The sequence below is a fragment of the Misgurnus anguillicaudatus genome, chromosome 18 (assembly GCF_027580225.2).
Source record: "Misgurnus anguillicaudatus chromosome 18, ASM2758022v2, whole genome shotgun sequence".
NCBI lineage: Eukaryota > Metazoa > Chordata > Actinopteri > Cypriniformes > Cobitidae > Misgurnus > Misgurnus anguillicaudatus.
In genome coordinates, this window is record NC_073354.2 from 9,502,852 (window position 1) to 9,529,314 (window position 26,463).

Here is a 26,463-nt window from a genome sequence, read left to right on the forward strand (position 1 = left end):
CCCCTACCTTCCATGTTTCCCTGTTAAAACCCGCTGGTGGTCCGAGACGGGAGCGAGAGGAGGTAGCCACGTCATCGGGTCCACTGCCCCTGCTGGTCGGCGGCGAGGAAGCATACCAGGTCAACGAAATTCTCGATTCCAGACGCCGAGGAGCTAACCTTGAGTATTTGGTTGATTGGGAGGGGTACGGCCCAGAGGAACGCTCTTGGGTAAGGGCGAGGGACATCCTTGACCCTTCACTCACCGCCGAGTTCCATCAGAACCATCCAGACAAGCTGGCCCCTCGACCTCGTGGAAGACCTCGGCGTCAAACGCATCCTCGCTTCGGGAGCCGCTCGCAGGGGGGGGGGCTCTGTTGTGAATGAGGCACTTGCTCTGCCTCCCGATCGCCACCAGAGGGAGCCATCCCCTGACTTTTAGTTTCATTCGGACTGCATTTCCCATGAGCCCAATACCTAGACTGATTGCACCTGCACCTGAACCTCATACCGGGACTGATTGCTCTGCCACCTGTTGTTCATCTCAGACTGCCTATTTAAGCAACACTCATGCACTACTCCAGCGCGAAGTCTTGATTTGCCCCAGCATCATTTCTGAGCGTTTACCTTGTCTGTTTATTCCTGGTTAGTTACTTTTGATCTGTTTATCTGGACTCTACGATTGTTTGCTGCCTGCCCTGATTATTTTGCCTGTTTATTTGACCACGAGATTTGCCTATTCCACGTTGTTGTGTTTGCTGGTGTTGACCCTGTTCTGTCTGACTCTGAGAGTAAATAAAAGCCTGCATATGGATCCTCAGCCTCATTGTGCTTCATTACAATTACGAGCCAGTGAACCATTTTGGAGCTAGTTAGCGCCGTTTGTTTTTAAAGTGTTGGACATAAAAGCAATATTGCAGGAGAGTGGAAAGAGCAAGTAAATATTATCTTTTCAGAGTTTACATCTAGGTTGGAGGACTTGGTTGCTCCATGCCCCTTGCCACTGACTATGAAGTTAAAGCCTGTTAGACAGGTGGCACTGTCCAAAGTACAACATCTATTCACTAATGTACATATCCAACACAAAGTAAGCGAAATGAATGACAAAGCAGTAGGCTTAGTGCAGAAGTGGTTTGGACTTAACACACGATCTATTTGTAACATTATTTTTCATCCCCAATGGGAAGGAGGTTTGGAGTACCAAACGTGATTTGGATCTACACTAGCATGTGGATTTCCCTCCTTCTGAAAATGTTAAATAATGATGACAATGAATTTAGAGAGATGGCACGATCATCTCTGTTTTTAGACTAAAGGAGACGCAAGGTATCGCTGGCTACGTAGGCAGAGACCCACTTTCTTGTCTTCACAAGAAACTTGACACCCATTGATTACCCACCTTTGTGTTCGGACTGGAGTGTCACTGGAGTGGGTGCGCTCTGACTCAGGGAGTGTGAAGGTCTGGTTGTTGGTGCCAGACATAAGCATTTGTGAAGCCACAACACGCACAACCTTGAGGCGGATGGGCTACAACAGCAAAAGATCCCACCGGGTACCACTCATCTCCACTACAAATAGGAAAAAGAGGCTTCAATTTGCACAAGCTCACCAAAATTGGACAGTTGAAGAATGGAAAAATGTTGCCTGGTCTGATGAGTCTCAATTTCTGTTAAGACATTCAGATGGTAGAGTCAGAATTTGGCGTAAAACTGAATGAGAACAAGGATCCATCATGCCTTGTTACCACTGTGCAGGCTGGTGGTGGTGGAGTAATGGTGTGTGGGATGTTTTCTTGGCACACTTTAGGCCCCTCAGTGCCAATTAGGCATTGTTTAAATGCCACGGCCTACCCGAGCATTGTTTCTGACCATGTCCATCCATTTATGACCACCATGTACCCATCCTCTGATGCCTACTTCCAGCAGGATAATGCACAATAAGCTTGAATAATTTCAAATTGGTTTCTTGAACATGACAATGAGTTCACTGTACTAAAATGGCCCCCACAGTCACCAGATCTCAACCCAATAGAGCATCTTTGGGATGTGGTGGAACGGGAGCTTCGTGTCCTTGATGTGCATCCCACAAATCTCCATCAACTGCAAGATGCTATCCTATTAATATATAATTTGAAAGCTCTAAGAGTGTAGTTTTTATTTATCATCACCATTTTGGTAAAGGAGTTGTGTGAGAGTCATTTTCTAAAATGCCACAGGTCCACAGGTGGGACTTCTTTGTTATTATATATTTGTAACATTAATACCCTGTAAACCGTTGACTCCTAGTGGCCGTTGTTGTAAAAACCACTGAAAGTGTCAAACAAACCTCATTTTTTGTGATTTTAACTTGAAATTTGGATCACAACTACTTGGACTTTGTTTACATTATTACTTTTGTGAAACATTTAAATTTTTATCATTTTATTTATAGAATTAATATGTTATTGAATTGTTTTTATTTATTAAATAAATTTCAACTGCTATATTTTTTATTGAATATTTTCACCTCCAGACACTTCTGTGAAAAACACTTTTAAAAACACGACCAAGATTAGGCTTCTAAACAAAACATTACAGTTATATTAATTTGAAGGTGTACATCACACCCCCCCCCCCACTCAAAATGGATTTTCGCCAATTAAGGGGTTAAAGTAGCCTACAAACACACATTAGTAATTTCTTATTTTCTTAAAATTCACCAGATACCAAAGAAAGAAAGAAAAGTGCTGCTACTAACTAACCTGTTCTTCATGATTCTTTGCATTTAGTGGAATTGCGTCCTCTAGTGGCTTGCCTGCTAAAAAACCAATAGTAGAAGAAATGTCTGACTGCCTCACAAACTGCAGATGATTTCACTAGAAATACAATCAAATTTATTGATCTTCGTCTAAATAAATTATTTGTCTGTGTTTGAATATGTGGGTTATGAGGACATAAATAAACCAAAAGGCTTTCAAAACAAACTAATCGTTTTTATCACACTTTTAGGGTTAGGTTTATAGGAGGAGATCCCATATGTATGATCATGATCTTGTTCTGTGTGTGGACAATGTTTCTGATATACTGTGAATGCTAACTTTGCTTATTCTTCAGGTTTATTTGGTTTGTTCTGTTTATTTTGATCTCTAAAGTTTTATTGTGGTCTTTGGTTCTATTATATGGAATTAAATGTGGCTGTTTTATTGTGTAATGATTTTAAACATTTTAATTTGTTTACATTAAATTTAGTGTTCTGAATGAATTGTAGGTAATGTCTTTAGTAATAATGTGACCCGACTATTTGCTTTATTGATGAAATATATATTTGAAAAGTTAAACAAAATATGTTAAATCTGTTTGCACATGGTTGATTTCTCTGATATTAGTTAACTGAAATGATTTTGATGTGTCCTTAAACTCTTTTTATTTTTCTCTGTAGGTTTTTCCCATATCGAAAGCTGTTGTGGGATACATGAGAAACAGAGCAAGAGCAAAATCAGCAATTATCTATTATCTTGGTCATTTATTTATAAACATAATTTCTCTCCCCACGACTATTTATCTGGAATAATAATGTTATATATATATATATATATATATATATATATATATATATATATATATATATATATATATATATATATCATCTCTCTTCACCGGTTACCCATTGAAGCTTGTGTCAGGTATAAGCCACTCCTACTCACCCACATGACTGGCACTGCACCAGTGCCGGGTTAAGCCTTTGTGAGGCCCTGGGCTAACGCTGGTTTGAGGCCCCCCCAATATACACTGAAAATATAAAGGCTGGATTTACTAAGTGCCTCATTGCGTAAATTTTTTTAGTAAAACTTACTAAAAAAAGGGGATGCAAAAACGATGCACTGTCTATATTTTTTAGTAAATCCAGTGTTTTTTACAGCGTATGTGCAACATTAAATGGCTAAAATTTTTTATATAAATTAAACAATATTATCAAATAATTTTACAATCAGAAATAGCCCAGAAAATAACACTTAGGCTATTTAATAAAACTTACAACAAAAGTGCTTCTTTCTGCTCTTCTTTAAAGAGAATTCTTCAATTAAATCATTAATGACGCAAAAGTAGGCTGAAATTATTTAAATAAATTAAACAATATTATCAAGTAATAATTTTACAATCAGAAACAGCCCAGAAAATAACATTTATTAAATGCAACTCACAACTAAAAGTGCTTCTGTCTGTTCTTTAAATATAATTCCTCAATTAAATTATTAAAATCAAGTTGACGCAAAAGTAGGCTGAAATTATTTAAATAAATTAAACAATATTATCAAGTAATAATTTTACAATCAGAAACAGCCCAGAAAATAACATTTATTAAATGCAACTCACAACTAAAAGTGCTTCTGTCTGTTCTTCTTTAAATATAATTCCTCAATTAAATTACTAAAATCAAGTTGACGCAATAGAGCCCAGAATTCTCAGCCCGAGTCCGACACGAGTCCGAACTTTTTAATTTTCCCCATTAGGAATCTGTTTCCGCAGATATAGTTACTGCATCGCGTATGTAGAAGTCTGTGCTGTCCGCAGTGAGGTTTTTATGAGAGCACCACAAACTTTTTAATAGTCTATTTAATATGTTAAACTTGAATTTGAAATAAAACTTACTGCGGAGAAGTTAATGAGATCTCTATCGTCTCTCTTGCTACGTGACGCGACAATTATTTATTATTTCAAATCCGTTTACAAGATAAATATATATACATTGTGTTGTTAAACTGATGAAATTATCTTGCTATATACGCTACATTCATTATGAGAAGCCTTTTCTTTTTACTGTTACACTGTAGACAGTAATATATGTGTCACGGTAGGAAAATCCATTGTTTTCCTCCGTGTCATGTTTGTGTGTGTGTGTGTTGTTCACTTACCCCTGCCATGTGCTCGTTAGAGCAATCCCTTTCACCTGTGTGTTGATTGTCTCGCTCCAGCTGTTCATCATTACATCATCTCCATAAATACTCACCTGACTTTCTGTTCCCTGCCAGATTCTATTGTTTGCTCAGTCTCCGTGTTGCTTGGTTGTTCCGTGTGCATTGGATTACGTGTTTCAGTTTGGATGTGTATTGTCGTCGTCGTCTTCGTGTGGATGTTCCGTGTCAGCTTGGATTTCACCACTGCTCACCACTCCACCAACGTCGCACTCAAAACACCAACTTCCACCGTAGTCATCGTCACCATTGCCTTCAACAACACCGGACTGGATTACTTCCGCATTGACACTGAATACTCTCTCTTTGTTTACATTTAATAAACATTGTTATATTTTTCACCTGCGTTTGCTTCCGTCTCTTACAAGTCATTACAGAAGAATCTGGCCAACATGGAAGCAGCAGGTGGTCAGCCAATCTCCGCGCTGGAGGAGTTTCTCCAGCGATCTCTGGCTCGTATGGATCATCAGGATCAAACCATCGAAGATATGCGGAAGGCCGTCCAGGTAATGGTGGCGAAGGTTTCCGAGCTCTCTCAGCGATCTCCGGACATCACGCCTCCCACTGCGCCACCCATGCCGCCCGCACCATCTTCACCTCCAGAGGGTAGTTTCATCCAGGAACCGAGACTTCCTATCCCGGAGAAATACGCCGGTGAGCCCAACTATTGCCGTACTTTTCTCTCTCATTGCTCTTTACACTTCGCCCAACAGCCCCGGTCTTTCTTCCTCGAGGAGACGAAGGTGGCGTTTACGCTCTCGCTTCTCAAAGGCAAGGCTGCCCTCTGGGGGACGGCGGTATGGGAAAACAAGGACAGCTGTTGTTCCTCGTTCGCCTCGCTTGCAGAGGAGATGAAGAGGGTTTTCGACCGCTCCGTCGCCGGGAGGGAGGCCGCCCGTCTCCTCACGGATCTCCAGCAGGGGGAGCGGTCGGTCTCGGACTACGCCATCGAGTTCCGTACCCTGGTGGCGGAGTGCAGGTGGAACGAGGAAGCGCAGTGGGACCATTTCCTGCATGGGTTGGCGGATCGGATCCATCGAGAGATCATCACGGCGGAATTACCGAAGTCGCTCAACGGGTTGGTGGACTTGGCGATCCGGGTTGACGCACGCCTTTCCACCGCTGCCAGATGGAAGACTCAAGGTCCGTCCCTACGTCAAGCGGAGTCCACGAATCCACCCATTGAAGTCTCCGCCGGTGGTCTCTCAGATCCGGAACCCATGCAGGTGGGTCGAGCTCGGTTACCCCGGGAGGAGAGGAAGCGGCGGAGATCCCTGGGTCTTTGTATGTACTGTTGCGAGTCGGGTCACCAATGCCATAGGTGCCCGGTAAAAGACCAAGCCCGATAGTAAAACAGAGGCTACTATCGGGCAGGATCTCCGCACAGAAGACCTCTACTACATCCACTCTCCTTCCGGTGAGACTACGGTGGTCCACTATGTCGCACTCAGGGCACGCACTTCTGGATTCGGGGGCGGAGGGCAACTTCATCGACAGCTCACTAGCACGTAAGCTCAAGTTACCTTTCACTTCACTCACCCACCAGATTGCGCCCTTCGCCCTCAATGGACATCAGTTACCCACCATCAAGTACACCACAGCACCTATCACACTCATCACTTCCGGAAACCACACAGAGACTATTTCATTTTTTATTACTGACACTGCTCTCTCCCCCATAGTTCTTGGACACCCGTGGCTTCATTCCCATAACCCAAGAATTGACTGGAAACTGGGTTCTGTTACCAGCTGGAGCGAGGAGTGTCATAAGTCCTGTCTTGTCTCTGCTTGTGTTTCTGTTTCTGAGTCTGTGTTTCAGGGGAAAGCAGTGGATTTGTCTACCGTGCCCGCGGAGTACCACGACCTGAAGGAGGTGTTCAGTAAGTCGCGGGCTAATTCTCTTCCTCCTCATCGTCCCTATGACTGTGCGATAGACTTATTGCCAGGTACGTTTCTGCCTAAGGGCAAGTTATACTCTCTGTCCGTTCCGGAGATGGAGGCCATGGAGAAATATATTTCTGATTCTCTGGCAACGGGGTTCATTCGCCCTTCCTCATCTCCAGCGGGGGCGGGGTTCTTTTTTGTGGGGAAGAAGGACGGATCCTTGCGACCTTGTATTGACTACCGAGGGTTGAACAACATCACGGTAAAGAATACTTATCCTTTGCCGTTGATGTCTTCAGCTTTCGAGAGGTTGCAGGGAGCGTCCGTTTTCACTAAATTGGACTTACGTAATGCATATCATTTGGTTCGCATCAGGAAGGGGGATGAATGGAAGACTGCGTTTAACACCCCTCGTGGCCATTTTGAGTACTGCGTGATGCCTTTCGGTCTCACGAACTCGCCGGCAGTCTTCCAAGCACTCGTTAATAACGTGTTGCGAGACATGGTAGACCAGTTCATATATGTTTACCTGGATGACATATTGATTTTTTCTTCGTCTCTCCAGGAACATTTGCAACACGTACGACGAGTGCTTCTGCGGTTGTTAGAGAATGGGCTTTTTGTCAAGGCGGAAAAATGCGTTTTTCATGCACAGTCTGTTTCTTTTTTAGGACACATCATTTCGACTGAGGGTGTTCGCATGGATCCTGAGAAAGTTAAGGCTGTGGTAGATTGGCCATCCCCAGAGTCTCGCAAGGCCCTGCAGAGATTTCTGGGGTTCGCCAATTTTTACCGGCGTTTCATTCGCAATTTCAGCCAACTAGCCACACCTCTGACCGCTTTGACTTCCCCTGGTTTGACGTTCAGGTGGTCAGACGCAGCTGAGGCTGCGTTTGCCAAACTGAAAAGCTGCTTTGTTTCAGCTCCCATTCTCGTTACCCCTGATCGTTCACGTCAATTCATAGTGGAGCTCGACGCGTCAGAGGTGGGGGTAGGAGCAGTGTTGTCCCAGCGCGCATCCTCAGACGGAAAGGTTCATCCTTGCGCGTATTATTCCCATTGTTTATCGCCTGCGGAAGTTAACTATGACATTGGCAATCGAGAGTTGTTGGCGGTCAAGCTAGCACTGGAAGAATGGCGTCACTGGCTTGAAGGGTCGGGTGTACCTTTCATTGTATGGACGGACCATAAGAATCTCGAATACATTAGAACTGCCAAAAGACTTAACTCCAGGCAGGCTCGGTGGGCATTGTTTTTCGGTCGTTTCGATTTTACACTTTCTTACCGGCCGGGTTCCAAAAACATCAAACCCGATGCTTTATCCCATCTTTTTGAGCGTTCCGATCGTACTGCTACTCCCGAGCCCATTTTACCGGAGAAAATCATTATCTCCGCGCTCAGATGGGAGGTCGAATCGAAGGTTTTGACAGCCTTAGAAGGGGTAACGCCCCCGGCTCGCTGCCCACCGAACCGTTTATTTGTGCCGGAAGGGTTACGGTCAGACGTCCTCCAGTGGGGTCATGGTTCCAGTGTTGCTTGTCACCCAGGGGTTAGTAGAACTAGGTTTCTAGTCAAGCAACGATTTTGGTGGCCTGGTATGCCTCGTGACGTCCACGACTTCGTCTTGGCTTGTTCGGTTTGTGCCGTTGGTAAGACTTCCAATCGTCCTCCAGATGGGTTACTTTTACCGCTGTCTGTCCCTTCGAGACCCTGGTCCCACATTTCGCTAGATTTTATTACCGCCCTCCCACCCTCTAAGGGTAATACGGTGATTTTGACCGTAGTGGACCAGTTCTCGAAGGCGACCCATTTCATTCCCTTGCCCAAATTACCATCAGCCAAGGAAACAGCGGTAGCTGTCATTGACCACGTCTTCCGAATACATGGCCTCCCGACAGACGTGGTCTCTGACAGGGGTCCCCAGTTTGTGTCCAAATTTTGGCGAGAGTTCTGCAAATTGCTAGGGGCGACTGTTAGTCTTTCGTCCGGGTTTCATCCCCAGAGCAACGGTCAAACCGAGCGAGCCAATCAGGACGTCGAAAGGGTGTTGCGATGTCTGGTTTCCAAGAATCCTTCGTCCTGGTGTCAGCAACTCTCAATTGTGATGTACGCACACAATTCTCTGCCGGTGTCATCTACGGGCATGTCGCCATTTAAGTGTAGTTTAGGGTACCAACCACCTAATTTTGTCAGTACTGAATCCGAGGTGTCGGTTCCCTCCGCAAACGCACTAGTCCAGAGGTGCCACCGCACCTGGACCAGAGCTCGTAGAGCTCTGCTCCAGGCAAGGTCACGCACCAAGGCCAAGGCCGATCGCCACCGGTCGAAGCCTCCCCGATACGTCGTCGGTCAAAGAGTGTGGCTTTCAACCCAGAATATTCCGATGCGTTCCGTCTCGAATAAACTTGCTCCCAAATTTATTGGCCCGTTTTCTGTTACCAAAATCATTAATCCGGTAACAGTGCGTCTTAGCCTTCCTCCTGCGTACAGGAGGGTTCACCCCGTCTTTCACGTTTCCAAAATTAAACCGGTGATTTTTTCCCGTCTTAATCCGCCTGCCCCGGTTCCCCCTCCGCCTCGTATCGTTAATGGGGAAACCACATATTCGGTTAACCGTATTCTGGACTCCAGACGGAGGGGACGCGGATTTCAGTACTTGGTGGATTGGGAAGGTTACGGTCCGGAGGAGAGAAGGTGGGTTCCTGCTCGGGACATACTGGATCACCGCCTTATTGATGAATTCAATCAACAGGTAAAGCAGGCTGGGAACGCCGAGGGGCGTTCCTAGGGGAGGGGGTACTGTCACGGTAGGAAGATCCATTGTTTTCCTCCGTGTCATGTTTGTGTGTGTGTGTTGTTCACTTACCCCTGCCATGTGCTCGTTAGAGCAATCCCTTTCACCTGTGTGTTGATTGTCTCGCTCCAGCTGTTCATCATTACATCATCTCCATAAATACTCACCTGACTTTCTGTTCCCTGCCAGATTCTATTGTTTGCTCAGTCTCCGTGTTGCTTGGTTGTTCCGTGTGCATTGGATTACGTGTTTCAGTTTGGATGTGTATTGTCGTCTTCGTGTGGATGTTCCGTGTCAGCTTGGATTTCACCACTGCTCACCACTCCACCAACGTCGCACTCAAAACACCAACTTCCACCGTAGTCATCGTCACCATTGCCTTCAACAACACCGGACTGGATTACTTCCGCATTGACACTGAATACTCTCTCTTTGTTTACATTTAATAAACATTGTTATATTTTTCACCTGCGTTTGCTTCCGTCTCTTACAAGTCATTACAATATGTATATTATATAAAACTATATGGTGAAAGCACATTATCCATTATCTGTTGGTTCATGTTGGTCTAGTTTAATTCAGGGTAATCCTTTAATAAAATGTATAATATGTTATAAAATAATTTATTTTTTGTAATATTCACAGCGCACATTCTTTCTGATTGTTTTAAAACATTTTAAATCATTCTGCAAAATTCTGCATAGATTTTGCAAAAGAAATCCGCAGAAATAGCAAAAAAATAACTGCTTACACAGCGTGTACAGCTGTACTCTTGCAGCAATTAAAGCAGTTCAGTTTTGTTTTAAATTGCAAAATAGTTATATTTTTTTTTTTATGATAACTAGTGGTTAGTGGCCAACAGCAAGTTGATGACATGTTTGATGAATTGAGCCTCTCAAATCAACACTTCACTTGCCTATAATAACAACTATATAAAATAAATATTTTCAGCATATCACAATGTTAGTTTAAACGTTTATTATCAACACATACTATTTTTAAAAAGCGAAGGCAGGTTGTTCTGCTGCTCGCAGTTGCAACGGATGCAGAAATAAAAAAATAAAAAGGGCTACAAAACGAAACAAAATAAACATGAAACAGAATAAACATGCATGTTGCCTTATATTACAACTTCGCTTTTGCATATACATTTTTTAATGTACTTCACAGAAGATGGCTATTTATGTATCCATCCAACAGTTAAACTAAGAAAAAAGTCGATCCATACACAAACAAGAAATAAAGACACAGCCTTCTTACACGAAATTAATACAGGGAGAAGTCTTTAAAAGATTATGTCTTGGATGTTGTCTGCATAGATTATGTACAGTATCCAAGGTTTTAATCTAGTACTCCATTTATAATTTTTCCTGGTGGGCTGAAGGTCCTGCTGTTAAATACGCAACAGCTGCATTGTAAATGTGTGGCTGTGCGTAGCGGACTCATGCGATAGGTTAAACGTTTTCCTATGTTTGTTTTGCAATCATCAATGTCTGTCAAAAGGTTCTTTAATTAAATTGAAAAATATAAAAAGATGGAGAAGCCTAAATAAGCTCGAGGTCCGGCCCGCGTATCTGCTGTGACGTTAAAATTGGCCCGAAACCCGACCTGAAGGGCGTAAACAGGTCGGGCCCGTCGGGCTGAAATACAGGGCTCTAAAAAATACACTGTAAAAAACATATTGTGAAATTCACAGTAATTAACTGGCAGCAATTGACAAGTAACTTACTTTAGAAAAAGCACAGTAAGTTACTTGTCAATTGCTGCCAGTTATCTACTGTGTTTTTTTCTATAGTAAGTTACTTGTCAATTGCTGCCAGTTAACTACTGTGTTTTTTTCTATAGTAAGTTACTTGTCAATTGCTGCCAGTTAACTACTGTGTTTTTTTCTATAGTAAGTTACTTGTCAATTGCTGCCAGTTAACTACTGTGTTTTTTTCTATAGTAAGTTACTTGTCAATTGCTGCCAGTTAAATACTGTGATTTTGCCGTACTGTAAGTTACTTGTCAATGGCTGCCAGTTAACTACTGTGATTTTTCCGTACAGTAAGTTACTTGTCAATGGCTGCCAGTTAAATACTGTGATTTCTTTTCCACAGTAAGTTACTTGTCAATGGCTGACAGTTAACTACTGTGATTTCTTTTCTACAGTAAGTTACTATTGTCAATGGCTGCCAGGTACTACTGTGATTTTTTTCCACAGTAATTTACTGGCAGTCATTGACAAGTAACTAAGCAGAGATTATATATTTTCCCTACAGCATTTGATTGGTAAGTTATTTTCTGTAAACATTCATCAATGTTAAAATAAAGTTGTAATGGTCAGCCTTAAAGGTTTAGTTACAATTATTTAAAAACTCAAGACTGTTAAATGAAGGAAATACAAAAAACAAATCTAAAACAATATAAAAGTCCAAGCGTGTTAAAAGTCCAAATGTGCAAAGTTTCCACGGTGTATATAAAATCCAAGAAAATGATATCCAAAGTCCATAAAACATAACTGGAAAGGTAAGCCCAAATACACAAACTCCACACACCAGCAACTGCTTGTTTTAGCTATAGCGTCAGCTAACCATGTGCTCCTGCTCCTTCCTTTTATACAAAGTTCCATGTCATGTGACCCCTCACATGACAGCCAGACGAGGCAAAATAAAAGACATACACACATAAAATAGGAAAAGGATAAAATGGCTAAGAAAACATGTAAAACTAATTTAAAGTGAAATATACATAAGTCACAATATAATGAGTGGTAAAACATGTATCTTGTGTGATCACGTCACAACGTTAATAATCTAATTTAAATATGCTAAATTACAAAACAATTCAATACTTTTCTGATTTGAGGGAAAATGCTACTGTTTCACAGATATTTACTAAATTTATTTTTTTTTACAGTCAAATACATTCAATAAATGCATGCTAACATTTGTAAAATAACATTTTAATTTGGATGAAAAAGGATGAATTCCCAAGAAATGCATCTTAAAACATCTTAAACTTTTGTTACAATCTAAAAATAACTAAATATAATTCAGTTTGTAGATATACAGGACAATCTGTAAATAAAACAAAATAATTAATTATCAATCAAAAGTACACTGCAAGTAAACTGTAAGTTTCCTCCAATTCTTATTAAACACAATATTACTGTGAAGTATAATAACTGAAATGCAAAACAAATTTATGTCTACAATATTTTCACTCCAAAATGAATAGTTCTAGACAGTGCACAACACAACCATTGATTCTAAAAATGATTCTTAATTCAGAATCCTAATTTTACAGTGTATAAGTAACATTAAAACATGCCCAAAAAGGTCAGTGAAACCATACCACAACAGACAATGTTAAGAGATTGAAAAGTTATTTTCATTTAAATTGCTAGTAATCTACTGGATCCTACAGTATGAAAAAACATATTTACAAGATTTACTAAAAGTTAGAATTTATGTTTTAATTCTATTCAACATGCTTAAACACATTATTGTTTAATTTACATTAAACATGCCTGTATTGACTTTTAAGTACGAAACAATATCAGCTTTGAGTGGACTAGTTATCCAAACAATGGACCTTTTCCTATATTATATGTATCATATATGTGAACAAAGTTATTTATTACGTTATTTATACACACTTCACTTTGATGAAACTGTGCAATTTTATTTTCTGTATGCAGGTTTAGCCACTGGTAAAACTCTAATGGGCATGACTGCTCTCCATTCAAAGGGCTTATGTGTTTTCATGTCTCACCAGCATATGGCCAGTAAGATGATTTCAGTGTAATACTGTTTAAAGTATCTATTAGCCTACCATGTGTATTTTCTCTAAAATTAAATATTTAAGATTGTTTCTCATAATTAAGAACATAAACACTTATGTTAGGTTCGTACAAGAAAAGACAGATAAAAAAACAGCTACAATCAACACTATTAAAACTGTACTTGTGTGTGGCACTTAAACAGACATACTGGGTGCATCCCAATTCAGGGCATGTGGCCTTCTAAGGCCGTATCTGAAGGCAAATGACATCAAAGGCTGTCACAATTCGAAGGCTCCTTCATATAAAAGCCTCTTACTGTGGCCTTTTCCCCCCTGAAACCGAGTTAGGGCTGTAACGATATATAGCTTGTCCCATTAAAAAGACCTGCCTGATTATGCATTGCTGCATCGCCATTCTGTGTTTCATGCACAGCTTGTGTGTGTACTATGGCGTTTTGGTCAGTAAGAAGTCCTTATCAATCTAAAATCATTATGAATCGGAGTCGTTTATAACGTGCATTTTAAAAAGCAACGCTCGTTAAACAAAATCATTGAAATATTCTTTATTATCATGAAAATACCTGAAACAATTTGAAGAACAGCAATATAAATATTCCTGTAGACATTTCCTGGAATAGCGTTTGCTATGCTAGCCTACTTCTTCTGTGGCACAAAGGAGGTTTCTGCACGAGAGCGCCCGCTGGCTTTGGATGTGGCGGCATTTCACCATAATTCATGCAAATTAATTAATTGAGAAAACACGCATTTGCATGATAAATCGTTACAGCCCTACCGAGGATCCATAGATGTATCCTTCACAGCCTTGGCTATCCCAAAATTCAATATGAAGTGTATATTTTGCTAATTAAAGGTCCTTGTGTCTGTTTTACTATTATAAATGATGTTTTAGTGATGTAAATTAATATTATTGCTGCAATGTTGTGTGTTGCATTTTGCTTTTGTATATTTCTAAGGTTGGTGAATTTTACAAACTGTTGGATAGTTTAAACTGCATCAATGTGTTATAGTATTTTCTAAAATAAAAAAATCTGCCACCATATTTATTTTTAAAAGTCTGATAGGTCTCAGCTTTTGTGTCCCGGTGACAATCGTAGTGGGCGGGAAAAGCAAGTGATGCCCCCGTAGGCTACCGTCTCATTTCAGTTCACTTCGTGGCATTTAGAGGCTGCTGCCTTTAAATATTGAGCCTTGCCTTCAAAGTCCGCGGCCTTAAAAGGATCCAGACCCTGAATTGGGATGCACCCTCATTTTGTTCAAACTAAACCAATGCTCACACAGCAGTCATTGGCCAGTTTACTGAATGACAGTCATATTAACCAATCATACTCAAAGCAACATGACGAGTCAGCCTATACAATTTGGTAACACTTTATTTCGATAGTCCACTTTAGACATTTTACAAATTATAAGTAACTTTGCAACTACTTATCCTACCAATCTTTACAGTATTAGTAGACTGTCTGCTTAATATCTATTCACACTTTATTGTGATGATCCCTCAACAGACATTCAACTGACTATAAGTATCTTTGCAGGTGCATGTCAACTTATTCCACTAACCCAACCTCTTCCCTAACCCTAACAGTCTACTAATACTCTAAGGACAGTTAGTTGAAATATAGTTGCAAATTAGTGAAAGTTGGTTGACATAGTTAAAAAGTTATTTATAGTTGTATAAGTATTAAGTGTAACCTACAATTTATTTCAGTGTGGTAGCATATTAAATGGAATGTTGTGTGTACCATACTGTAGACAAAACAATAATCATAGTGAACTTTCTCCTTTAAAGAAATAGAAAATTAATCTAATTTGTCATTACTAGCATAATACTTAAAATAATACAAAATCAAATATACTTTAAAATGTTTTCCCAACAAAGATTATTGAAGAAATTATTTTCTTCAATTTATTTTGTGTCTCCTGAATAAGATTAGACATCACCATGTTGCTAACAAAAATTGTTGTTGACTGGACTTAAATACATTTATGAGTTTGCAGAATGTAAAATGTGCTGTAACACATCATGAAGTTTGATTTCTCAGAGTTTTTCAAAATAAAAGTCAATTGGGTTTAAATGTCAGGAGTTCCTGTCAGGATGAACACTTGTTACTCTTCTCCCACTGCCAATACTGTTGCATTATATTGAAAATGTATATTTTTTAATTTAATTTTATTGTGTTCAACTGTTAAAATTTTTTGTTTTTTTCAACAATTCAAGTTTGTACTGTCAGGTTGCTTTAGAAACATTTGATGAAACCAAAATTTTACCGAAAATACATATAAACAAGATCATAGTCATGTTTATTTACTAAAAACAAGTGTAACACAAAAATCTATCTTGTTCTGTTTTGTTACTTTTGAGCCACCTGTGTTACTTTCGTCCCTGCTGACAGAGTCTAAGGCCACAATGCCAAAATTTCACCTGGAATTCATAGTCCACACTTGAGTACCGATCACAGCAAAAATATATCTGTCTAAAATATATCTTTTAAAATAAAAATTTTTTTTCTGAAAAATTGTACTTTCGCCCCTGCTCACCCCTCCTGTGAGTCTCTACAGTACAATGTTGGTTACTGTGAGTCTCTACAGTACAATGTTGGTTACTGTGAGTCTCTACAGTACATTGCTGGTTACTGTGAATCTTTGCAGGATATTTTATTCACTGTGACTTTCTACAGCACATACCTTTTTACTGTGATTTTTACAGTTTTAAAACACTACTGTGATTTCACACTGAATGCACTGTAATCCACTGTGAACTTTATTACAGTTATTTGCTGTGCGTGAACACAGTTAAGTACTGTAGATTTCACAGGCATTTTTTACAGTGTAGGCTAACATTATTTAAACAAATTAAACAATATTATCAAGTAATAATTTTACAATCAGAACAGCACAGAAAATAACATGTATTAAGCAACTTAAAGTGCTTCTTTCTGCTCTTCTTTAAAGAGAATTCCTCGACTAAATCATCAAAATCAAGTTAAATCATATTTTGACGGATTGTTTTCCTTCATTGTTTCACGAGATTCCCTGCCTATTTAGTCATAATAATTAACAGTAAACGAACTTGGCTTGCTGTTTTTGAAGGCAGCTCGAGTTTGGCTTCGAGTCCCAAGTTTAAATAAAGGAGGAGATGATGAGGAGAGATGCCAGAAGAATTGCCGCTGGGCGTGGAGGCACATACTCCCGTTTACGATATGATTTTAATGATGATTGACACAGGACTGTGTAGGTTCCTAAAGCTACGTTAAAAGTGTACCCATTAAAATATTATTACTGCAGTTAAAGAGTTTATTTTGATCATGGTTTGATCTGGATAATTCTGAAATTACTTTTCAGTCATTTGCGATGTTACAAGGTTGAACGTCTTCACGTATACATGATTTGCGAGGTACATTTGCAAATGATTCATAAATAATACCTCTGTATTTTAGAAGTACTGTTTACTCAAACTCTAAAGACAGCAATGTGATTGCCGATGCGCTGAGAGAGAGCGAGAGAGACCGCGGCCTTGTTCAAGAGTGGAAATGATCGATGTTATTTGAAGTCGGCTCTTAAAGGACAAAATATCCCATAAGCTATAACGTAGCTATTATACAATTTTTTTCAGAACATTCTTGCGACCCAGTGGTTGGGGGCCTCTGCTCTAGGAAGCACTTACGCATAATTACGTCAATCAAAATGTTTTTAAAAACTCAAAATAGAATTGTCTCGGAGGCCCCCTGAAGATTTTCTTTTTAAGAAAGCTTTTGAGCAATGTTTCTCTGTTAACTTCATTAGATGTTATGGGATCCTAAGTTGGTAAAACATTTGCTTTTCATCATACACTAAAAATAACAAGAGACATTCAGTCTTTTCCAAAAAGAAATACACCCTACACCAGTGGTCTCAAACTTTTTCGGTGTGCGGCCCCTTTGTGCCCCCCAAAGAAAATGTATGACATAAAACATCTAAAACTTAAAATTTAAAATAAACGGAACATATTTAATGATACAAGTTGGGGTGTTGGTTAGTATAGCCTTGGTTTTCTGAATTTTAATTACACAAAATTTATGATAAATTAATGTATAAAATGTCATAAAACCATGGCCCCCTAGCACCATCTCGCTGCACTATACCATATGTTACCTTTTACACTGAAAAAAAAACAACTTGTAAAATTTACTTAAATCCTCGTAACAATTTGCACAAACTTTTTTAAGTAAAATGTACTGCTTTTTAAGTATAACTTACCTACTAAAATCAAATAAAATCTACTTAATAATGCATGAAAAACATATGTTAAATAATTAAGTAAACTATATGTTACTATATGTTATGTTACTTAAGAATGTTACTTCATTATTTTTTTAGAAGTTTATTTTAATTGTTTAGGTAAAGTCTATTCGTTTTTTTTTTTTAATTGAAGCATTGCTGTCCTAAAAATATTAAATAAATCGTATTTACTGTTTGTTATTTTCTTTAACATAGTTCTATAGACTTTGTTTTGAGTGTTATAAATGGCCTTATAACACAAAATTCATTACTGACTATATGTCAGTCATTTAATAAACTTGATTCTGAACAGAAACGCACACAAACTGCATTTTAGACATCCATTTTCAGCACTGTAAAGAGAAATACAATATAATGTTCCGAAAAGGGTTCATGTAAAGAAACACTAATCACCAGAACGGTGACTTCACAAAATTATAATTTACAACAAAACAAGATCAATAATATGACATTTTATTAACAAATATTTAAGTAGTCAAAGTTCTTATCAGTTCTTATTCTGTGATAAAAAATAAAAATATTCAGGCACAAAGGATTGTGGGTATTCCTTACAACATGTGCAAATAAATGTAAGTTAATTTTACTTGATTTTTTTAGTTTAATGGATTTAATATTCTTAAGTTAAATGAACTAAGATTTTTTACTTGAATCTGCTAAAGTTTTTGATTAAAATGTACTTAATTATTTTAGAACTATGTGCAGTGACTATAAAACAGTTTAATAATACAAGAAAATATCTAATACGACTTACAATTCTCACACAGTTTATTTTCTACATTAAAAAATTGTGTATTTATCATCATTTTACTTAGGAAAATCTAGTTCTCAATAAATGTTAATATTATTATGTAGAAATTATGAGAGTTAATCTAATATATATTACTACACCAAAAAGTTAGTTTTTTCAGTGTACTGGAACTAACTAAATGGCAAAATTATCAGCTGGCATAAAGTATGGCTATTATCCCAAACATTTCATATTAGTAATAAATGTATTATTTATTCTGGCATTGTAAATATTCAGTGTAAGGTACAAAATGAGAAACTCAAAACTCTTTTATAGGAAAATAAAATAAAAGCTCTTAATGTATTTGTACTTTTGACCAAATTTCATATTCATAATTGTAAGTTTACAAATGAAAAAACCTAATTTTATGATTTTTTTGTAGGAGATAAGGCTGTAGATGAGCAGTAGGGTCTATTAAAGATTCTGTCAATAATGCAGTTCTAAAGATCCTAAATTTATGTGAGCTTTACAGTGTTTTTATTTTATATCGTATTTAATTGATCTCCTTTTTTTATTCCTTCTCCTGGCCTCCTTTATTCTTTATAATCTTATGTGATTTTTTTATTGTACAATGTAATAATAGTGTAATTTGTTAATATCAGTATATGTACATCTGTACAAATTTGTATGTTTTTTTGTTATTTTGATTTAAAAAGGTTCATCTGACTGTTGATCTGTGACCGAGACCCGTCCAGACAAAGTCCTTCTTACATACAGTCACCAAAAATATAAAACTACAAGAAACGTTGTTTAAGTTTAAATCATGATTAGTTTTTAATTGCCACCGGCCCCACTGTTTTCAAATCAGTGTCAAGAGGTAATGCTTGTATTTACACAGCTTTCATAAATAAATCTCATAATTTGCATATTTTGTCATAAGTATAAAAATGTTAAAATCAAGACATATTTAAAATCACATATATTAGATAAATTAATATAATAAAATGAATTGATCACCTATTTAGACAACATGAAGAGAATAATTCTCCCACACATCATGACATGCACAGACAGACACAGATTTCATTCATGCTGAAAGAGATACACTAAAGTTTTCTTGCTGCCTTCATTTTTTTAGGTATAATCAAATTGGTTTTAAACGTCATTTCAACTCAATGCTTTATATGTTGACTACAGTCATGAGTTAACTCATAAAACGTTAAAATTTCAACTCTATTTGCTACAGCAACTCAGTCAAAATATACAAATCTAAGTTGAACTGACTTGTAAAGCCGATCTGATTAGGCTATACTTATAATAATTTAATTTAAGGCAGGTACAGGTATGGTACAGTGGTTTCAGGCCACTGTAAGATGGCTGCATTGTTTGACCGGTCTGGGAACAGGTTTTAGAGAGGTGGGAATGGGAAGTTTGTCCAGACTCATAGGAAACTGATCGGGTGGCAGCTGCGCGAGGATTCTTTGCATAGCGACGAGGAACAACCGAGGCGGATTCCTGCCGATCAGGTACTGCAGTTTCTCCTCTCCGAGAACCTTGGCCCAGCATCTGGCGTCTTTCTCCAGACAACTCTTCATCTTAAAGCGCATCTCCGGCATAAACATCAACAGGTTGTCCAAGCAGGATTTTTTGGCCCCGGCGTTCACTTTCGAGTCCCAGAGCTGCTGAAGAATGACGTCTAACGGCGTCATGCCGTTGTGGTCCACGGCCTGCGGCGACGCGCCGTTGCCTAGCAACAGCATGACGGCGTCCGAGCGCAGCAGCTCACAGGCCAGATGAAGCGGCGTCTTACCGTCCTCCAGATGGAAGCACCCGCCGCGGTTCATGTATGAGCGCAGACTGGGCAGTCGATGCGCCACCTGCAATATGTGAGCCAGAATGTCCCGTCTGTCGTAGCGCACGGCCATCGCTAAATGCGGCGCGGATGACGGACAGCAGCAGAATCGCTCGCCCGGCATCGCCAGCGCCTCGTCAGCATAGTGGCTGAGCAGGTACTGCGCGTACGCCTGATGGTCGTGCACGATCGCGTAGAGCAACGCTTCGGACGGGGTGTAAGTTCTCTGTTTGGCGTCTTCTTCCCAGTAAAACGTCTCCATGGTGCGCATGTCCTCTAGCATCCAGACGGGCTTCAGGTCCCGGACCGCTTGATAAAAAAGAAACGAAATGCATTTCTCTTGCTTGCACTTGTCATCCATCCGGGCTCTGCTGTCGGCTTTATTTGGGCCGGACAATGCCATTGTGCGACGCGCCGGAGGGCAGCGGAGACTAGGGCCGACTCAAAGCGTCATTCGTTGCGGAAAAACAACGCGAGATATCACATGAAATGAATCGTGTCGTAGAAGAGCGCGGATATCATGTTGTTGATCCAGTGCCGTGTCAGCAGTGACGCGCGGCTCATGTCTGTCAGTAACTCGTTCTGCAGTCTAACCTCAATGCGCATGCGCTCATACGAGGCTCTTTAACCCTGTAGGCTACTACATTTGTCCCTTTCCACATTGTTTAATATATACAGCATTCATATCCGATAATTAGAATACATAAATGGGGATTTGTATGAGCATATCACGTCAATTCATATTGGCTGTAGGTATTACAACACCTGTAACTGTGTAATAACAGATTACAGTTTTTAAACTGGGATAAAAACATTGTGAGATCTGCTATTATCTATTTGAATGTTCTTCTTTATCTTCAATCAGGCATGACATTTCGGCTATTGAGTCCCCAATAAATGTATTATTATAAACAGTAACATTATACTGACTTTCGGGTAGGTATGAGAGATCTAAATAAAACAAGTATTCTGTTTAACTCTTAATCATCAACTTTTAATTCAATTCAAGAATCAGACGTATAAGCTTTATTCGCCAAGTGTGCACAATATTGGAACGAGACTGGAAAGTTTTCCAGCAAACGTTGCAAAACAAAAAATGAAATAAAAAAAATAAAATAAAAGTGAAAGTGACATGATTGTAAAGTATGGTTATCAATACATGTGGCCTCTGTATTGTACACACGCACCTACACACACACAAACGCGCACCCACACACGGTGCAGTGTACGGGAAGTCATTCAGCTTACTGGACCTATTTTGACTAGGAGACGCAAATGATGAAATTTGTTACCTGAAGTGCCTGAAAAACAGTGATGTGCAAAAACATGGACATCATCAAGTAACACATCATCACAGAATTCAATTTGGTTGTGTTTTGCTACGGAATTGCTTTTTATTATTTCTGTCTGACCTTTACTAGGTTATAGAGTAGCATTTCCATACCTGTACCGACTGAAATCATCCCATTCCATTTTCCTTCATGTTTTTCTTTCAGCTATATTCCTGCACTCTTAAAAGGTTTTTCTGCCCTACTTAAAGGTTAGTTGCTAAAGGACTCTATCAGAGAAACAAACACAGTACCAGAATGTTTTAAAATAATTTTTAGGTGTTGCCTGTGTTGTTCCACTGTAAAAAAAATCCGTAGAAATTACAATGTTATTGCAGCTGGGTTGCCAGTAATTTGCCGTAGATTTAAATGTATATTATTTAGTGGCAAGAGTTTGTTCAAAGTTAAATAAATTTTAAATATTAACAAGTCTTTATCTTTACAGAATAAACTATACAATAACAGCCTCATGCAAAGCATTCTGGGAACCAGATATCATCATCAACCTTTTTCTGTTTTTTACTTCTGATTTTGTTTCCCAGAATGTTTTGCTTGATGCTGTTTTTTTAGTTTTACTCTGTAAAGACAGATTGTAAATGTTTAATGTTCATTTAACTTTAAACAAAATGTTGCCAGTAAAAAACATAAATTTAAATCTACGGCAAGTTACTGGCAACCCAGCTGCAATTTCTACTTAATTTTTTTACAGTGTGTAAACAATTTCCCTGTATTTTTACATTAATCCGATTTACATAATTTACAATACACAGAACAATACTATTTTATTGTAATGTTACTGTATTATACTATATTGTAGTGTTATGTTTATTTATCTTTATCTAGTCTTATGAATAAAAAAAAAAATATATATATATATATATATATATATATATATATATATATATATATATATAGGAACACCTGTAAAATGTTATTAATGCAATTATGTCATTAATGCAATTATCTAATCAACCAATCACATGGCAGTTGCTTCAATGCATTTAGGGGTGTGGTCCTGGTCAAGACAATCTCCTGAACTCCAAACTGAATGTCTGAATGGGAAAGAAAGGTGATTTAAGCAATTTTGAGCGTGGCATGTTTGTTGGTGCCAGACGGGCTGGTATTTCACAGTCTGCTCAGTTACTGGGATTTTCATGCACAACCATTTCTAGGGTTTACAAAGAATGTTGTGAAAAGTGAAAAACGTCCAGTATGCGGCAGTCCTGTGGGAAAAAATGCCTTGTGGATGCTAGAGGTCAGAGGAGAATAAGCCGACTGATTCAAGCTGATAGAAGAGCAACTTTGACTGAAATAACCACTCGTTACAACCGAGGTATGCAGCAAAGCATTTGTAAAGCCACAACACTCACAACCTTGAGGAGGATGGGCTACAACAGCAGAAGACCCCACCGGGTACCACTCATCTCCACTACAAATAGGAAAAAGAGGCTACAATTTGCACGAGCTCATAAAAATTGGACAGTTGAAGACTGTAAAAATGTTGCCTGGTCTGATGAGTCTCGATTTCTGTTGAGACATTCAGATGGTAGAGTCAGAAATTGGCATAAACAGAATGAGAACATGGATCCATCATGCCTTGTTACCACTGTGCAGGCTGGTGGTGGTGGTGGTGTAATGGTGTGGGGGATGCTTTCTTGGCACACTTTAGGCCCCTTAGTGCCAATTGGGCATCATTTAAATGCCACAGCCTACCTGAACTTCATGCCCTGGATGTGCATCCCACAAATCTCCATCAACTGCAAGATGCTTTCCTATTAATATGGGCCAACATTTCTAAAGAATGCTTTCAGCACCTTGTTGAATCAATGTCACATAGAATCAATGCAGTTCTGAATGCGAAAGGGGGTCACACAGTATTAGTATGGTGTTTCTAATAATCCTTTAGGTGAATGTGTGTGTGTGTGTGTGTGTGTGTGTGTGTGTGTGTGTGTGTGTGTGTGTGTGTGTGTGTGTGTGTGTGTGTGTGTGTGTGTGTGTGTGTGTGTGTGTGTGTGTGTGTGTGTGTGTGTGTGTGGGTTGGTCTATGTGGTTTACGAGGACCTGAATAGTGTATAAAGACCCCGTAAACCACATACACCAACATCCATGTGTATGTGTGTAATATATATATATATATATATATATATATATATATATATATATATATATATATATATATATATATATATATATATATATATTGGTAGTTACACTGTTATGATTAAAACCGATCAAATATTATTAATTCTTTATTTTCTAATTGAGGAATGAGGAAGCTGTGTATCCTTCTCTTGTATCGTAGGTGGCTAAAGCTATTATGCAAAGATAAAAAACGAGCATGGAGAAATGAGTAGGGCGTGATATTTAAATGACAGTTGATTTCAGCTGCCACATTTATCTTTATCCAGTCATTCGTGCGATGGGATTGCAAACGTTTCATGAATCAAACGTGAAGACTGTCGTAAGATGATTTCTGCCCTTGGATCTGCGTTTGTTACTCTGTGAGATTCATAATCAAGGCCCTTTGTGTTTTCTGTATTGTCCTCTAGAAAAACTATTAAAATGCATCTCATGACCACAAGTGGGCAGTATCCCGTCTCCACAAAGTCGTGTTTTCAGAAATCTTTAATCTATGCAGTGTAACTTTATAAGTCAAGGAACATTAACTCCACTCAGCCTATTTGGTGTACTGTATATTCACGCAGGTGCCCATTTAAATTTTGTGGGATGAGTTCAGGCTTTGGTTATACAAACATGCTCGGTTTAACTTCAGTCTCTAGAGCTGCTTCTGAAACTCCATCAAAATGAATGAACACAAGTCCACTCAATGAATAATGCAGGTCAGCGCACGCTGTGAGTGTTTGTGGCCTGTTTTATGAGACAGTGATTCAATTCTCAGACCACAGGCAGAAGCAGAGCTCATTTATCACAGAGCAGCTACACTAGCAGTCTCTGAACGAGTGTATTGCATTAAGAGGAGTCTCTGAAACACCTGCAGTTGCTGTGGAAAATGAAAAATACAGCATTACTGCATATGTGGTTTAAATGATGCTAGTACATTGTGAAGAATAAAATGACAGTGCTGTAGCCGAGTCCAGACCAAAACCAGTGATCCACTGTCAAGATGGAGTCCACATCCAGCTTTATCTGCTCTCAGTTTTGATTCAAACTCGACTACAACATTGTAAAACGCACCTTGCTTTTGATTCATTGCTTTGAATAGTTTTTAACTGGTTTAGTTAATGTTTGGAAACACGTGAGCTGGTTTAAAATTACCCAAACAACCATTGCTGGACCCTCAAACTTGATAAAAAGTCACATGAAGCTAGTTATAATGAAGCTGTACTGTATGTAGGTTCTTGACTGTACTAAATAAAAAAAAATAATATAATATATTTGTAGATATTTGGGAAATGCTAAGTCCACGTATCTGTTTCTCTGAATCAATGCTGTAGTCAGTTCCTCTCTTTTAAAATGGCACTTACTGGTCAGAATGTCTGGTCTGTGTGATTCTGCCCACTGCCAATTAACCCAATAGTGTATTTCGACAGCTTGGTTGCCAGTTATCACACTTTCTTAAATGAGACCGCAATGGCCCATAAATGCGACCTCCGTTGGACGCAACCTCCAAAATGAGCTGCAGATTGAGTCATAAAAATCCACATAGATGGGATTGTAATTGCAAACAACAAAACACTGCAAACTTAAGAAATGAGCAGATACAATTATGCTTCCAACGTCAGTTGCGCTCCTGAATGTGTCTGGCACCCGAGGGGGGGGGGGGGGGGCTAGGGAAACCGTCTCATATAATTAGACTGTGGACCACACTCTAAAAATGGCTGGGTTATTTTTAACCCATAATGGGTAAAGATTGGACAGAACACATGCTGGGTTAAAAAAAATTACCCAATGTTAGGTTGTTTTCATGCAACCATAATAACCAAGCAGTTGAGTTAAAACAACCCAGCATAGGGTCAATTTTAGCCCAGCGGTGTGTTTTGTACGATATTTACCCAACATGGCTTAAATAATAACCCAGCCAGCTCCTTTAAGAGAAGCACAAACTGCCTGTGATAAAAAAACCCCACAAAGCTCCAATTGAAGTGTTAATGAGATTTGCAAGTGATGTTTAAATATGTATAAATGTGAATCAAATTTGTTAGCTTCAGTATTATTTCATAATAATGATTATGTGTCGGAACAATTATTCTGGCATTTCAATAATTGACATAATCATCTCATTGCAGTAGAAGACCTATTAAGATTTCACCAAATAATGTTACGTTATAATATGAATTAAACACATTAGCAAGTAAGTAATACTTGAAAAGGCTTAAGGAGAAATTTTAAACAGAGGTTTGAATGAAACTGAACTAAGTTATAAATGATGTCTGTAGGCTGCAAACGTGAATCTAAAGCGCTGTGGTCTCTTTGATATTTATTAAAACAAACATTAAAGTATTCAAAGTTTAGCACTGTTACTAACATGAATGATCTTCAAATCATATAACTTGAGAAGAGAAGTGATCAAATGTGATTTTTAACTAAACGATGATAAGATAACATCAACACAATTCTCACAGATATCCATTGAAAAAAGAAACTGAGTCATCACAGAGACTGACAGCAATCTGATCACTGACAGCTGATTAAATCACAGCAGGAACCATTATTTTATTTACTGCTTACATGAAATCAAAAAAGTGGTTGTGTGTCAAGGGTATTATAATAAATAGCTTTTTAATAATGTTTATATAAGGTATATATTAAGGTATTTAAGTATTAATTTTAGTTTTAGCAAAGAATTTCATAGACATGCTTCTATCCAGTTGTTATGTATTTGTATTTTACTAACAGCACCTAAAACTGTTCTGTATTAACCAGA

The 26,463-nt window shown here is 38.7% G+C and overlaps 1 protein-coding gene across 1 annotated transcript; it reads right to left on the reverse strand.

Annotated features, from left to right (window-relative positions):
- Positions 1-19,204: 19,204 nt before the first annotated feature.
- LOC129430096 (ankyrin repeat domain-containing protein 9) lies at positions 19,205-20,839 on the reverse strand. Its single transcript, XM_055187133.2, has one exon. It carries the CDS (start codon positions 20,651-20,653, stop codon positions 19,757-19,759), a length of 897 nt encoding a protein of 298 aa, XP_055043108.1. The 5' UTR covers positions 20,654-20,839; the 3' UTR covers positions 19,205-19,756.
- Positions 20,840-26,463: the final 5,624 nt, after the last annotated feature.

Bases quoted from the DNA above. Each gene is read 5' to 3' on its own strand.
- LOC129430096 (XM_055187133.2), bottom strand. From the start codon at position 20,653: ATGGCATTGTCCGGCCCAAATAAAGCCGACAGCAGAGCCCGGATGGAT.